At 59.1% G+C, this 13,299-nt stretch overlaps 2 protein-coding genes and 1 long non-coding RNA gene across 15 annotated transcripts; 2 read left to right on the top strand and 1 right to left on the bottom strand.

The window, feature by feature from the left end:
* Nucleotides 1-235: 235 nt before the first annotated feature.
* SLC2A6 (solute carrier family 2 member 6) lies at nucleotides 236-8,115 on the bottom strand. Of its 2 annotated transcripts, none has more exons than XM_088793384.1 (10): nucleotides 7,713-8,115; nucleotides 7,029-7,191; nucleotides 5,808-6,014; nucleotides 5,068-5,167; nucleotides 4,297-4,508; nucleotides 3,760-3,912; nucleotides 3,008-3,116; nucleotides 2,431-2,613; nucleotides 2,037-2,182; nucleotides 236-1,052 (listed from the first exon to the last, which is right to left on the bottom strand). In XM_088793384.1, exons 1-10 carry the CDS (start codon nucleotides 8,075-8,077, stop codon nucleotides 897-899), a joined length of 1,794 nt encoding a protein of 597 aa, XP_088649510.1. In that variant the 5' UTR covers nucleotides 8,078-8,115; the 3' UTR covers nucleotides 236-896. The 2 variants fall into 2 exon arrangements, with proteins under 2 accessions (XP_088649510.1, XP_019584508.3); XM_019728949.3 differs by having other exon boundaries at nucleotides 2,431-2,616; nucleotides 7,713-8,113.
* Nucleotides 4,387-5,164, top strand: LOC109445982 (uncharacterized). The gene is made up of 3 exons (XR_002137120.3): nucleotides 4,387-4,524; nucleotides 4,761-4,850; nucleotides 5,029-5,164. It is a non-coding gene; the product is annotated as an uncharacterized LOC109445982 (long non-coding RNA).
* LOC109445981 (uncharacterized) lies at nucleotides 7,989-11,731 on the top strand. 12 transcript variants are annotated; one of them, XR_016019437.1, is made up of 4 exons: nucleotides 7,989-8,498; nucleotides 8,590-8,620; nucleotides 10,722-10,904; nucleotides 11,154-11,731. XR_016019437.1 is itself a non-coding variant. In XM_088793388.1 (4 exons), exons 1-4 carry the CDS (start codon nucleotides 10,465-10,467, stop codon nucleotides 11,364-11,366), a joined length of 393 nt encoding a protein of 130 aa, XP_088649514.1. In that variant the 5' UTR covers nucleotides 7,989-10,464; the 3' UTR covers nucleotides 11,367-11,731. The 12 variants fall into 12 exon arrangements, 1 of the variants encoding a protein (XP_088649514.1); XR_016019433.1 differs by having other exon boundaries at nucleotides 8,590-10,475; XR_016019432.1 differs by having other exon boundaries at nucleotides 7,989-8,507.
* Nucleotides 11,732-13,299: the final 1,568 nt, after the last annotated feature.

The following is a 13,299-nucleotide window of genomic DNA, read 5'->3' as shown; positions in this document are numbered from 1 at the left end:
AAATAAGTGGAGGGGACGCCCCCACCCCACTGAGCAGGGGTGTGAGGGCCAGCGCTGCTAGCTCTGCTCACAGACTTGCCTGAGGCCCCACAGCTGGGAGGAGCTGGAGCCCGGGGCAGGATGCACCCCACGGCCTGGCTCCCCTCACAGTGGACAGTCAGGTGGCAATAAAGGGGGCTGCTCCTGGGGCAGCAGGCCTTGGCAACCTTGGCTGAAAATCGGGGTCTAGCCTGGCTGCTGGGGAGCTCCCCCACCAGGATTCCTTCCTGTGCAGGGTCACAGGCAGGTTCTTTATTTTTATAAATAGGGTGAACACGGTGTGTAAACAGGAGCCCTGTGGCCCCTGTGCACAGGGCAGGCTGGTGCAGGAGGTGTTGGTGCGTGTCCCAGGTCCTGTGCGCTCGCCCGTGGAGTCCAGACATTCCCTGTGGCACCCGCCAACCCTGAGGTGCAGATTGTCTTCCTCCCCATAGCCAGGATGCTCGATGGCGGCAAAGCCAGCAGACCAGGCTGACGTGGCACTGTTCCTGTGGGGAGCCACTCCGCAGCCGCCAGCCCTTGGTCCTCATCACGGCCCTCTGGGGGGGTGTCCTCCATGCTGGAGGAACAAGGCCCACGGTCCCCAGACCCTGGGCTGTGTGCTCCCCTTCAGCCCAAGGCTGGCTTCTCTGCCGCGGTTTTGTCTTGCCAGTGTGTGTGCGGCACCAGTGGGGCCGCAGATGGACAGCGGTGCCAGAAAGCACGCTCTGGGGGGGGCGCCTGTCGTGCTTCTGGCCGGTCCTCCTGTGCCTGGCTGATGGCAGGTTGCTGCTGCCTCCTGGACTCGGGGTGCAGGTTAGTGGCCCACACAGGCCTGGCTGCCCCGTTGTTTGGCCCCGCCCAGGCGTGTCCCTGACTTATTGAAGGAAGGACCTCCTGCCGGTGCGGAAGAAGGACTCAATCTGCTCCAGCGACCGGCCCTTTGTCTCGGGCACACAGCAGCCAGTGAATACCAGGTTCACCAAGCAGATGGCGGCAAAGAAGAAGAAAGGCACCTGGAGGCCGCAGGCGTTCTGGGGGCAGGGGGAGGGGGGGTCACACGGGGGAACCAAGGGCCCTCCCACCCCAGCACAAGCTTCGTGGGGCCCGCTAGTCTTAGCCAGCCTTGGGGGCCCCCACCTGCTCAGAGACCTCCTGGGGCTCCCCACTGCCTCCAGCACAAAATCCAAGGGCCTTAGCATGGCACTTGAGGCCCTGGAAGTCGCAGCCAGCCCTCTGGTGGGAGCCCTAGGGTTTCCCTCCTGCCCGAGGGCTCCACTTAGCTGGAGCCCCCCCCCGGCCTGCCCCCCCCCCCCACCTCGGCTCAGGCACCCACCTCTCCCCACCCCAGTGCTCATCTTTTCCATTTCAGCTCCTCTGTGTCCCTGCCTAGGAGCATGCTCCCGTGCTTCTGGGCCACCTGCCACATCCTTCCTGCCCCATGACCGTCCATGTCTCTCTGGTGGGGCTGTGCACACCCTCCCCACCCAGCTGACTTACCCATTCTGGGGTCTCCCTCCCCTGCTTGACCCTAGACTGCACCTGGGTGGGCACAGCCAGAGCTGCCCCATCAGATTCTCCCCCCCAGGAGCTGGGACTCAGAGGTTCTGGCTGGTTTCAGGGCCTGCTGGGGCAGGGGGCGGGGGCGGGGGTGGGGGGTGGGAGTGTGTGTGTGTGTGTGTGTGTGTGTGTGTGTGTGTGTAAGACGCCGCATGTGAGCTGGCCAGCAGGATACACTGCTGAGACCCAAACTGCCCGCCCAGACAGAAGCCCAGCTGCCTGGGAGGGTGACGGACTGCTGACGTGGCTGTGGCTCCCTGGCCTGGGAGGTCAGCTGACTTCCCAGAACAGTTCCCCAGCTTTCTGTTGTAATAAAGAGGTTTGGCTGTGTTGGCCTCCTGTGAAGCGGGTATGCTAATCTGTCAGAGGACCACTCTGAGGCTTAGAGGACAAGATGGAGAAGCCCTTAGCACAGCCCCTGGCAGCAGCTGGAAGGCCCCGGGGTCCCCAGCACTCACCACGACCAGCAGGAAGGACTTGGTGAGGGCGAAGGCGGTGAGCCAGCTGACCAGCACACACAGCCCCGAGGCCACACCACGGGCGCGCAGGGGCAGGATCTCAGACATGAGGAGCCAGGTGATGGGCCCCCAGCCCATGGCGTAGCCTGCCCAGAGGGGGAGGGGTGGGCTCAGTCCCCACTGTGGCTGGCGCAGCCTCTTCTGCCTCCCTGAAGCTGCTGAGACCCCTCCCCAAGCATCCCAGCCAACCCAGGACAGCAGTGCCCCACCCATGACACAGCCAAATCCCCCGCACCTCACCCACCAGACAGAACCTCCCTCGCTGGCCAGGAGGCCCCCCCATGCAGCCAGCCCTCTGGTGGGAGCCCTAGGGTTTCCCTCCCGCCATACCTACCCATGATGAAGAGCATGGTGGCCAGAAGGGGCACCAGTGTGATGTAGTTGGTAGGTGTGGCCAGGGGCAGCTCTGTGCCCCCCAAGGCCACACTCTGCAAGTCTATGGTGCTGTTGGGGGTCAGAGGCTTTGGACCAAAGTGGACATACAGCCCCAGCGTCAGGTTCGCAGCAAACATGATGGCTGCTGTGGACAGACAGGTGGCCCTCGGGGGGGCCAGGGCCCTTTGAGCTGGAAGTTCCCTCCACAGAGCCCTTCAGTGCCCTGTACCCCGTGCGGCCCAGCTGTCACCCAGGCCACCACCACAGCCCGTCTGTGAGTGGACACTTCCTATAGAACAGCAGGCTCCCACTCCAGCCACATTTGGGCTTCTGTCACACACTGTGGTGTGTCAGTTGGCTTGTTCGCTCACACAAGCAGGCCTTTCTGGAACAGCTGGTGCATGCCAGGCCCTGGGGAGGCAGGGGCCACCAGGGCAGGTCTGACCCAGGCCCCCTGGGGCTCCCAGCGACTCGGCACAACACTTAGCAGCTGTTGGAGTGACACCTTACTATGTGCAGGAAACGGTGGAGTTCACCTGAGACAAACAGCAGCACCTTGCGGCCGGCCCGGTCCATGGTGACAGCAGCAATCAGCACCGACAACAGCCTCACGGCCCCCACGATGGCTGCGTCATCCTCAGGGAGCTGCAGGGAAGAAGGCACCAGGGCTGAGGGATACTGGCCTGCCGCTCCCGGCCCACCCATCCTCCCATGGTGTTGCCGGGGGCTCAGGTCCCAGCTCCTTGGAGCACTGAGCCGCCAAGCACCTACTGTGTGCCAGGCACTTTCTCTGAGGCCTAAGGGCCTTTTGGGCAGAGGCACAACTGCATTGCCCACCCCTAAGCCCAGAGCCCATACAGAGTATAGGCGTGACAATAACTGGTTTGCTGTCACTGATCTTCAAATCTCATCTCCCTGAGCCCAGGACAGGCCAACGAAACGATGCAACTATTATCTCCACTCTGCAGGAGGAAGCTGAGGTTTGGAGGGGAAGTAACTTCCCCCAGTGAGTGGTGGCTGCTGACTCGGGTCCATGGCCCCCGTGGGGTCTGCGTGTCTATAAAACTGGTTTTCTTTGTAATCCTGTACATATAATTTGAAAACATGGAAGCTTTACTTGCAGATGTTACTCTGAGAACAGGTGCGTGGCACAGGATCAGGGACGGGCCCCTGGCGGTCTCCGCCTGCAAATACACCCGCTATGCAGCACAGAGCAGGTGCTAAGTAAGGGCCGGCCTCTGAGGGACGCTGGGGGCCCAGAGCCGGGGCATGGGGACTGGGCTCTCACCAGCAGGACCGCGGTGCTATTGAAGATGGGCTGCAGGTAGACCAGGATGGGCGTGATGCCTGTCAGTTGCTGTAGGAAGCGCATCAGCAAGGCGATGGTGATGGGTCGGTATATGTGGGGGTCCCGGGCCTCGGCCCACGACATGCGGCTGCTCTGGAGACACGAGGCCATCGCTGAGGTGGCTGGGCCAGCCCCTCCAGCAGGTGCCACCCTGCTGTGGACTTCATGGGGTTGGGCAGAGACTCCCTTCTCCCCTCCTCCAGGCCAGGGACCCCCACCTGAACCCCATGCTCCTGGATCAGTGGGTGAGCCAAGGCACACTCCTGCTTGTCAGTATCTCCGGGTCCCCTGGCATCCAGGGCACGAAGCATGTGCCCTGGGTTAGGTGCCATGTTGTCTGGAGGTAGGAACTATTGGCATCCCATTTTCCAGGAAAAGCAACTGAGGCTCAGAAAGGCCTGGTGACTGGCCGTGGCCACACACAGCTGTGGGCACCAGAGGCTGGTGTGCGGGGCTGGGCACCCACATCTCCTGCACCTGTCTCTGGACGTTGTCCTGGATCTGCTGGAACTCCCAGCGGATGTCGGCGTTAGCCCCGCGCAGCCAGGCCAGTGCCTGCAGTGCCTCCTCGTCCCTGCCCCTCGAGAGTAGGAAGCGTGGCGAGTTGGGCATGAAGGTGAGCAGCAGGATCATGATGACCACAGGCCCCTCCCCGGCCACAGCCAGCCAGCGCCACGGCAGCAGGAGGCCTGCGGTGCAGAGGGGGTAAGGAGCTAGGGTCCAGGCTGGACATGGAGACCCCTCCCACTGGGGCCTCTGAGCAACTTCACCTGTCCCCAAGGGCTAGCCCGGGGTCACCTCCTGCAGCAAGTCTACCCTGATTGCCCCACGCCTCTGTGATCTAGGCCAGGAGGGGCCACGGGATTGCCTAGCTCCCTGAGCAGGCAAGACCCCGGACTTCCCCTACCAACCAGCTATGCTCTGATCTCTTTTCTGTGTAGGATTCCCACCTAAGATTATTTGACAGAAGGATTTTGCTGTCAAAAGACAGTTTGAAGACTGCTGGCCCAGGAGAAGCCGTCATTGTCCAGGTAGGTAGGGCCTGGTGACCAGCTTGGAGCAGGGAATTGCCTGGAAGTACACAGCATGGTGGTGGCTGAGTACAGCTGGGAAGGCAGGTCTTTTGGCCCCCAGCACAGGGCTCCTTTGGGGGGGGCATGCTCCTTCCCTTCCCAACATGACTGCTCAGTGGCACCTTGTCACCCCCAGCCTGCACCTAGGAAGTGCTTGTGTAAACATTGGTCTTACCGAGGGCATAGAGAGACAGTGATCCAAACACTGCCATGAGCTGCGGTGTGGCCCCCAGAGCCCCACGAACGCCTGGGAGAGCAATCTCAGACACGTACACCTGCGAGACACATCGGCCCACCCCAGGCCTTTGGTGAGAACACAGGGGCCTGGGCAAGATGGCAGAGGTGGCCTGGTGACCCTTGGGAAGTGGGGGCTTCTGGTGGGGTTCCTGTCCTGATCATGACTCACCTCATGACCTCCCCTGGGCCTCAGTTCCCCTGACTGTAAAGTGGGCAGAAGCACAGCTTTGAAATGGGTAGCTCAAAGCTGGGAACTGGAAGGCCCAAGGGCACCCCAAGTCTGGTATCTGCTCCTCCCAGCTATCTTCACCCCATTGGGCTCGCCTCAGCCCATGACTGGGTGTGTCGGCAGTGGTGGGTGAGATGAGGGGTCCCAGGGACAGGGCAGGGCAGGGACTTCCCTTTCTGTTGCTCAATGTAGATCTTCTCCAATTGAGCAATGTGTCTGACTGTCAGGAAATGGGGTAGGAAGTTTGGGGAGTCCTGAGTGGGGGGCGTCTGAGGAGATGGGGAGAGACTTCCCCAATATTAGCTGCCCTGGTGGGGGTGAGCTGAATTTCCCTGGCAAACATGTCCCCATTGACCGGTGGACTTGGAGGCCAGGAGGCCTTTCCTAATGGTGGTCAGCACGCTGCTGAAGCTGTGAGGGGGCCGTGGGGTGGGCACTCCTGGCCTTACCGGTATGCAGGCAGCCGTGAGCCCCCCAGCGAAGCCCGTCAGCGTCCTTCCCAGCAGCAGCATCCACACGCCACGGGCACCCGCCATGAATGCGTAGCCAGCTGCCGAGGGTACAGCTGAAAACATGATGCTGAGCTTCCGGCCCAGGAGGTCATTGAGGACCATGGCACTGAGGCCTCCGGCCGCTGCACCCAAGGTGAACACCGACTGTAGAGAAGGGTACAGGGCAGACATGTCTGGGTACCCAGCATCCCCCCACCCGCATCAGATCCTAGAGGTATTTGGGACTCAGGCCCCCAATGGTAGTGAGCCTCCCATTTCCAGGGGTGTACAAGCAGCATGTGCACAACCATTTGTTAGGGGTGCCACCACAGGGAGTCCTTCTCTGGGGAGGACGTGGGGCCACGTGTCCACAGCATTTCTCTCCAGACTGACTGACATTTAAATGTCTAATATCATATAGCAGACAGGGTTCTGTGATTTAAAGCCCCTGGGATTTTAAGATTTGGGGTTCTTGGATTCCCAGTAAAGTGTCATGAGTAGGATCCAGTCAGTGACTTGGGCACGGTGCTTAGCCAGTCTGAGCCTCAATTTCTTCAGCCGTATTATGGGGAGAGTGGTGGCACTCACCTCATAGCGTTGGCTCTGGAGTCAGTCAGCTCTCAGGTAAAGTGCCCGGCATACACCTGGCACATACCAAGTGCTCAGTACTCAGTGGGTACTATTAATCTTGGCTAATATGTTGTCATTGTAAATTGAGGCTACTAACATAGTTTTAGAATCTTGGGACTCTCGAGGCCTGTGCTTTTCCTTTCCACATGCCCACAATCTGTTCTGGACCCTCCTTGCTACAGCCAGTGCCTCTTTCCATGGGCACCTGATGCCCCAGACCCCCATCATCCAGGGGGGTGTCTGCTCTGCTCCAGGTTTGGGGATCTGGGGAACCCTCAACCCCACTGGGTGGAGACTTTAAGGGACCTCGCCCCCCTGTTGCTTCCTAGGCCCTCTCCATCGGCTTTCACTTCCTCCTTTTATTTCAGAGCCATCATTTGGCCTCACACCCCTCCTCCACCCCCAGCCCGGAGTATGTGTGTGGGGGTAGACCAGGGCCCAGGAAGGGGCATCAAGGCTGAGCTTTTGGGGCATCCCTAGCTGAGGACAAAACTCAGTGTGTCCCTGCTCCCCTGCCCTGCCCCTCCCAGCTCAGTGCATGGCCCTTACCCCAAACCAGGATGCCTGGATTTTGGTCAGACGCAGGTTTGGATCCAAGGAGTGCTCCAGGGCCGGGATGACGGGCGACGTGTAGACCAGGGCATAGCCGAAGCTGAAATTGCCCAGCACAGCAGCAAAGGTAGCCAGGAACACCCTCCTGTTCTGCGGGGCTCTGGGGTGGAGGGGGGGCAGAAATATTGGGGGTCTTTGAATCTCTCCTCACAGATCTGCAGCCCGTCCCGAGTACAATAGCTGTCCACCAAGAGGGCAGCGCTCAGGAGGGCTGGGTTGAGGGCCAGACTGGCACCTCCCCAGGGTCTGAGTGCCAGCTCCCTTGGGAAAACCCCAGGGCATGAGGGCGGTCGCCACAGCCCATCATCACGGTTGAGACATGGGTGCAAGGAGCTTTTCTCCAGAAGACACTTGGTTTCTACTCCCAGCTTTGCCACCCCAGGCTTGTTCTGTGATATTAGGCAAGCCCTTCTCCCTCTCTGGGCCTCAGTCTCCCTATCTGTGCCAGTTGGGGGCTGGGCCCAGTACTGGAGAACGATGAGGGCAGGGGACACATCCAGCTCCTTAAACAGGACTAGCGTGTCTGGGGAAGGAGGGGGCCAAATGGCCCATTGGAGGCCACTCGCCGATGGTTAGAGGCTCAAGCCCCCACCCACAGCCCCGATGCCCAGCGACTCTCACCCGACCCGCGTCCTTTCTCCCGGCGACGGGGACAGCCTCTCCGGGAAGGTGTCATAGTCCGGGCCCTCGGCTCCCAGCAGTGGCTCCTGCATGGCCGGCCTCTGCTGTCTAGGGCGCCGCCGAGGGGCCGGGGCAGCTGGGGTCGCCAGCGCGTCGGGCCGCAGCGGCTTAGAGCATCCGGCGGCGCCCGCAGCTCCGCCCCCCGGCCGCGATTGGCTGCGGGGCGGCCCTGCAGACCCGGTGTCGGCCAATGGGAAGGCCGCGGGCGGTGCGGAGCTGGGATGCGGAGCGCCGCCGGGCTTTCCCCGGGCGCGGGCTAGGGTGCCAGGTGCTGGGGGCAGCACCTGGGCGGGGCCGCCGGACATTCCCCGGGCGCGGCCCGCGCTTTGTGCTCCCCGGATACCCCAGGGTCGTCCTGAGAATAGGAACCCGCATCCGAGGGAAGGGCCTTGACAGTCATGTGAGGCCTAGAGGCAGAGCACCTGCCGACCCGCTCTTGTCCACGTCGGTGTCCGAGCCTGGTACCACCACGGGGGCGCAGACTGCGTCCAACCCTGGGGCCCAGCTCCTACAGGCAGCAAGAAACTGAAGCCCAGAGAGGCGAAATGACTCGCCAAGGTCACACAGCGAACTCAGTGACTCGCCAAGACACACAGGGTCTCCCTTTAAAGGAAGGCCGGGAGCTCCGCCTTGCGTTCGACTCCTTTCCTGGCACAAAGCGTCCCGGTCCCGCCCTGCCCGCGACGCGGTGAAGTCAGGCTGATGAGCTTCCAGGACAGCAGGAGAGTGTGTTGGGTGAGGGCAGAGGGTTGAGGGGGTGGCGGTTCCGGTGGATCAGACTTGTATTTTACCCGTTTCTGGTGTTTTCTGTTTGCAGAAATAACTCGGCCTTGTTGTGAAGCATCCAGGTAATAAACTGAAATTTAAAAATAAGAAGAGCAGAAACTGAAAATTCCCTGGAAAACCATCCTCAAAAAAAAATATCACAGTTACTAGTTTCAGCTCTCCCTTTGGCCTTTTCTCAGAGAGAGGGGGCTGGATCACACCCTATTTGGACTGGGTGTGCCACATACATTTTTAAATTGATCCTTTGTTGTTGAATATTTGGGTTATTTCCAGATTTTCACTATTATAATAGTAAAGTATTTTTTAAAAGTTATTATAATTCCCTTTTATTATCATCAAAATACAATTATAGTAAAACAATAGAGAAAACAGGGACATCTATCTCCTGAGAGCCTCACCCTGCTGGCATTTTAGTCTTTCCCCCACGGGTCTGTGTTACAATTTTTGCCCATTGTGTGTGTATACAGTTGTGTGACCATTTTACATTTTATTTTAAGCATTTTCTTGCCACCGCGGAGATAGGCTTTGGATCCAGGCACGTCCAATAAATGATGACTCTTATTGGTAATATGGCACAGTCCTCACAATTACATTTTAAACATTGACATATGACACAAATGTGCAGGTCAGTGAATAAAGGTTGGGGTGCAACCCTGCAATTATTGTCCCTGTCAAGAATCGGAAGGTTCTCATCGCCCTAGGAGGTCCGACTATCCCTCCCCAGTCACACCCCCCCTCTGGAGTCCCACCAGTGATTTCTGTTACTGTGGATTAGCTTTTCCTGCTCTTGAACCTCAGACAAATGGAATCATACTTTTGTTTCTGCCGCATCCTCTCCTTCTCTTTTTTTCAAAGCATTTGTTTTCTTTTTAAATGGAGTTTATTAAGATGTAATGTACAGACGGTAACAAGTGCATTTTAAGTGTGTTGCTAGCTGTATAATCCAGACCCCCCCCCCAAGGTATAGAACATCCCTTCCTCCTGGAAGGTTCCTTTGTGCCCCTTCGGGCACCCCTCCCCCATTCCCGGGAAACTACTGCTCATCTTTCTGTGACTGTGATTAGGTTTGTCCTTAGAGTCACATGGAAAGAGGACCACATGTTAAGTGCCCTTTTGTCTGGCTTCTTTCACTCAGCACATCCACAAGAGTCATCCGTGTGTTTTTTCAGTGGATTGTCCCCTTTTTGTTGCTGTGTGTGCGTGCGCCAAAGTGTCCAACCACTCTTTGATGGGCAATTAGGTTATTTCCAGTTTGGGCTGAAAGCATAAAGCTGGTGTGACACTGTCCATAGCGCTGTCTTAATGGTTCTGGAAAGTTCTGGAGTGGATGAACCTGGATTTGTTCACGAATCTTCTGTCATGGGCATTAAGGCTGCTTCAAATGTTTGCTCTGAACACTAGCGGAGCAACAAACATCTTTGTCCTTAAAGGATAATCCCATTCAGCTTGGATCGCTTCTGGGGTCCTCAGGCCTTTTAACCCTCCTACTGGTGGGCTCGTTCCTCCTCTCCTCCCCCCACCCATCCTGGGCCCGGGAACCCACAGGCACACAGGAGGGTGCCCAGAAGCCCTTGTCAACTGGAACTGAGAGCCCACCTCCCTTCTTTAGCCTCTCCCGGCCCCCCTGCAGGAAGTGTCGCTAGGAGGGAGCAGAGAAGTGCTGGTGTGGGAGTGGGGATACCTGGCTCTGCTTGGCCTGGGAGAACTGGTTCCCCTCTCTGCCCTGGACACACCCACAAAGGGGCTGGGTCCTTCACTTCCCCACCCCTTCCAGCTCCAGCCTCTCCCTGGGGGAGGTGGAGGGTACAGTTCTAAGAAAGGGCCCTTAGTTGATCCGCTCAGGCTTGCTTATCCCTGGGGAACGTGGCAGCGCTGGGGCAGGCCCCTTCCTGACGCTGGAGTCCCCATGGCTGGAAGGTAAGCATCCTGCAGAACTGTTAGGGAGGAGCTGGGCAGGGACCAGCCTGACTCTGGGATTCTCCCCATCACTGGCGGATTCAGGGCATCGGAGCTGAATGATTGACCTGGTCCAGACTCTGCCCTATAGGAGGATGGGCCTGAGGATGAGTGCTCAGGCTGCCTCCTCTGCCACCCTCGGGCTGCTTGGGAAGGCTGCTCCTCTGAGCCAGCTCCTTTTCTGAGCCTCCCTTTTCTCATCTTAAGATGGATGTGACCTGGTGCCCACCCCCTGGGCTGCCGAGTGAGCAGAGGGCAGCCTTGACACAGCTCCTCCTTCAATTTCACAAAGGTCCCTCCAGACAAGTTTGCCGGCTTCCAAGTGCCCCGGAAACTGGCAGAGCTGCATTCCGGACCCCCTGACAAGGGTAAAGGTCTCCAAGGGAAGAGGTAAGGAGGTGGGAGGGAATGCCAGTGGAGCAGGCACCTCTCAGTTGGTCCTTATTCTTGCCTCCATCGTCCCATTTTAGAGGAGAAAACGGAGGCTTGGGGAGTCACTGCCCACGGTCACCTCGTGGCCCCTTGCTCCTGCTGTCTGGAGGGCTCCCGTCCGAGGGAGAGGGGTAGGAGGGTCACAGGGGGTGGGTGATTGGGCCCTTCCCAGAGGAAGTCCTCTCCCTCACCTCCTCCTTCCCACAGATGGGCCGGCCAGGGCCCCTGGGAGAGAAGGTCTCTGACACCCAGCTGTCCGGCACCCCCGCCGCCCCCCGCCAAGTACCAGGTGACGCCATCCCTGGTCCTGAGGACTCGGACCTGGTACCCTCTGTGACATTGGCTGCAGCTCTGGTCCTGCTGTTCCTCCTGCTCTCGGCATGGCTGGTGTGGGACAGGTCCCTCCAAGGCTCATGCTAATGTGGGTTTCCAGGAAAGGCGTGGAGGTGTCCCTGGCTGGGCCTGGCTCAGTCAGTAGTGGCACAGTGGGAACAGAGTCAGGGACATGGATGATGGGGGTTGGAGGGTGGAATGTAGGGGCCGGCCTCCCAGCCACACCCTGGACCAAACCCTGAGGCCACCTGCTCAAGCAGCCCAGCAGGAAGCCCCAGAACCCCCCACTGGAGGGCAGCAACCCAGATGAGCCCTGGCCTCTGTGGCAGAATGCCGCTGTGGGAGCGGGGCCTCAGATGGCGGACTAAGAGGCTGGGACAGATGGAAGTGCTCAGGCAGCTCAGGCTCAAGTCCCCTCATCCTGGGTGTTACAAATAAAACCAGGGAGCTACTGGGCTTCTGTGAGTCCAAGTGTGTTGGGAAATGAGAGTTCTAGCCCAGGCTCTCCCTGTGCTGGGCTGTGACGTGGACAGGCTCTTCTCCGTTCTGGGCCTTGCTTTCCCCAGTAATCAAATGGGGATGGCAATACCTACTTCTGGGCATTGTTGGGAGGGCCGACAAGTGGGGAGGCACTGTGGTCACCTCTGCTGCAGACGCTGCCTGTGTGTCCACCTCTCTCCTTCCTCCCGGGACCCAGAAAACCCTGGGAGGGAGGCGGTCAGATGGGGGATGCACTGGTCTTGGCCGCCACCTGGTGGTTGAAGTCACAATTGCACCATCTGTTGTGAGAGTCTCCTTAGAGTTCCTGTCAGGCGGAGGAGGGGAAGGTGCTTTATTTTTTGAAGTAGAAAATCTTGAGATTGTGGATGAGCACAAATCCCATTACCCAGAGAGATCTTCTTTTACCATTTGCTATTTATCTTCTTTCCCTCCATTTCTGTATCTATAATTTCCTAACCGAAAAAATTATCAGAAGGAGGCTGAGGGGGTGGGAGAGAGTGGCTTGTGCAAGGGGGTGGTCACTGCCCAGGGTCAACAGCTCCTTCCCGCCCACAGCTGCCTTTCTGGGACCTTGACAAAGACGCGTTCCTGGGTGTAGGAGGGACATGGAGACCTTCACCTCGGGACTGGAGGCTCCAGACCCTGCTGTCTCTCGTTGAGCAAATACTTACAAGACACCTCCCATGTGCCAGACTCTGCAGAGAAATGGGGTGGATGGGCTCCCCAGGGGGCTCGGGGACTCCTCCCTGCTCCTTTCGCACCCTGCAGTCACAGCGCACACCTGCGTCCAGGTCGGGGTGGCCAGGGAGCTACAGACTGTCTCTGTCGCTGTCAGGGATGGGGCCCCCTGCCTTGGGAAAGGCAGATGGGGAGTGTGAGGGGGCGGTAGGAGCCTCAGGTGCGTTCTGGGGTGGAGGCGATGGAGGTGGATCCTGGAGGTTTGGGGGACCTCTTGAAGAAGCGGGGATGGGCATTTCAGGTGGGGGCACTGAGAGAGCAAGGCCTGGTGGCTGGACAGTGGTTTTTCTGACCTGTCACCTGCACCATGGGGACTTGGGGATGGACCACAGGAGCCTTCCTCCTTCGCTGACCATCCTGCCCGCTGCAGGAAGAGGGCGGCCTGACTCCTCCAAGAGTCACTTTGGGACTGTCCCTCCCCCTCCCTCTCTCTCAGGAGCATCTTCTGTGTCCCACAGGCCCAGCCCCAAGTTCACAGCCCGGGATGGAGGCAGGCAGCCCAGTGTGGCCCCCACCGCCTCTGGTCTTCTGCCCAGGGAGCAGGGGCTCTCCTCTCTGCTCCTTGCCACATCCTTCCCTGTTGGAGGGGGAGAGGCTGTGGGCAGGATGCCAGTACCCCTCACCTTTGTTGCCCCTCCCCCAGCGCTCGCCACCTTTTCTTTTTGCCCCTCCCCCCATGCATCTTGTCAGATGTAGACCCTGAGACCCAACTTCTGAGGTCTGGGGTGGCCTTTGTAACCCAGGGCACAGACTGTTAGATTTCCACAGGGTGGGCTGGGCC

Source organism: Rhinolophus sinicus, chromosome 16 (assembly GCF_057876585.1).
Source record: "Rhinolophus sinicus isolate RSI-liver-muscle chromosome 16, RSI-T2T, whole genome shotgun sequence".
NCBI classification, from domain to species: domain Eukaryota; kingdom Metazoa; phylum Chordata; class Mammalia; order Chiroptera; family Rhinolophidae; genus Rhinolophus; species Rhinolophus sinicus.
This window is presented reverse-complemented; position numbering and strand designations above follow the sequence as displayed.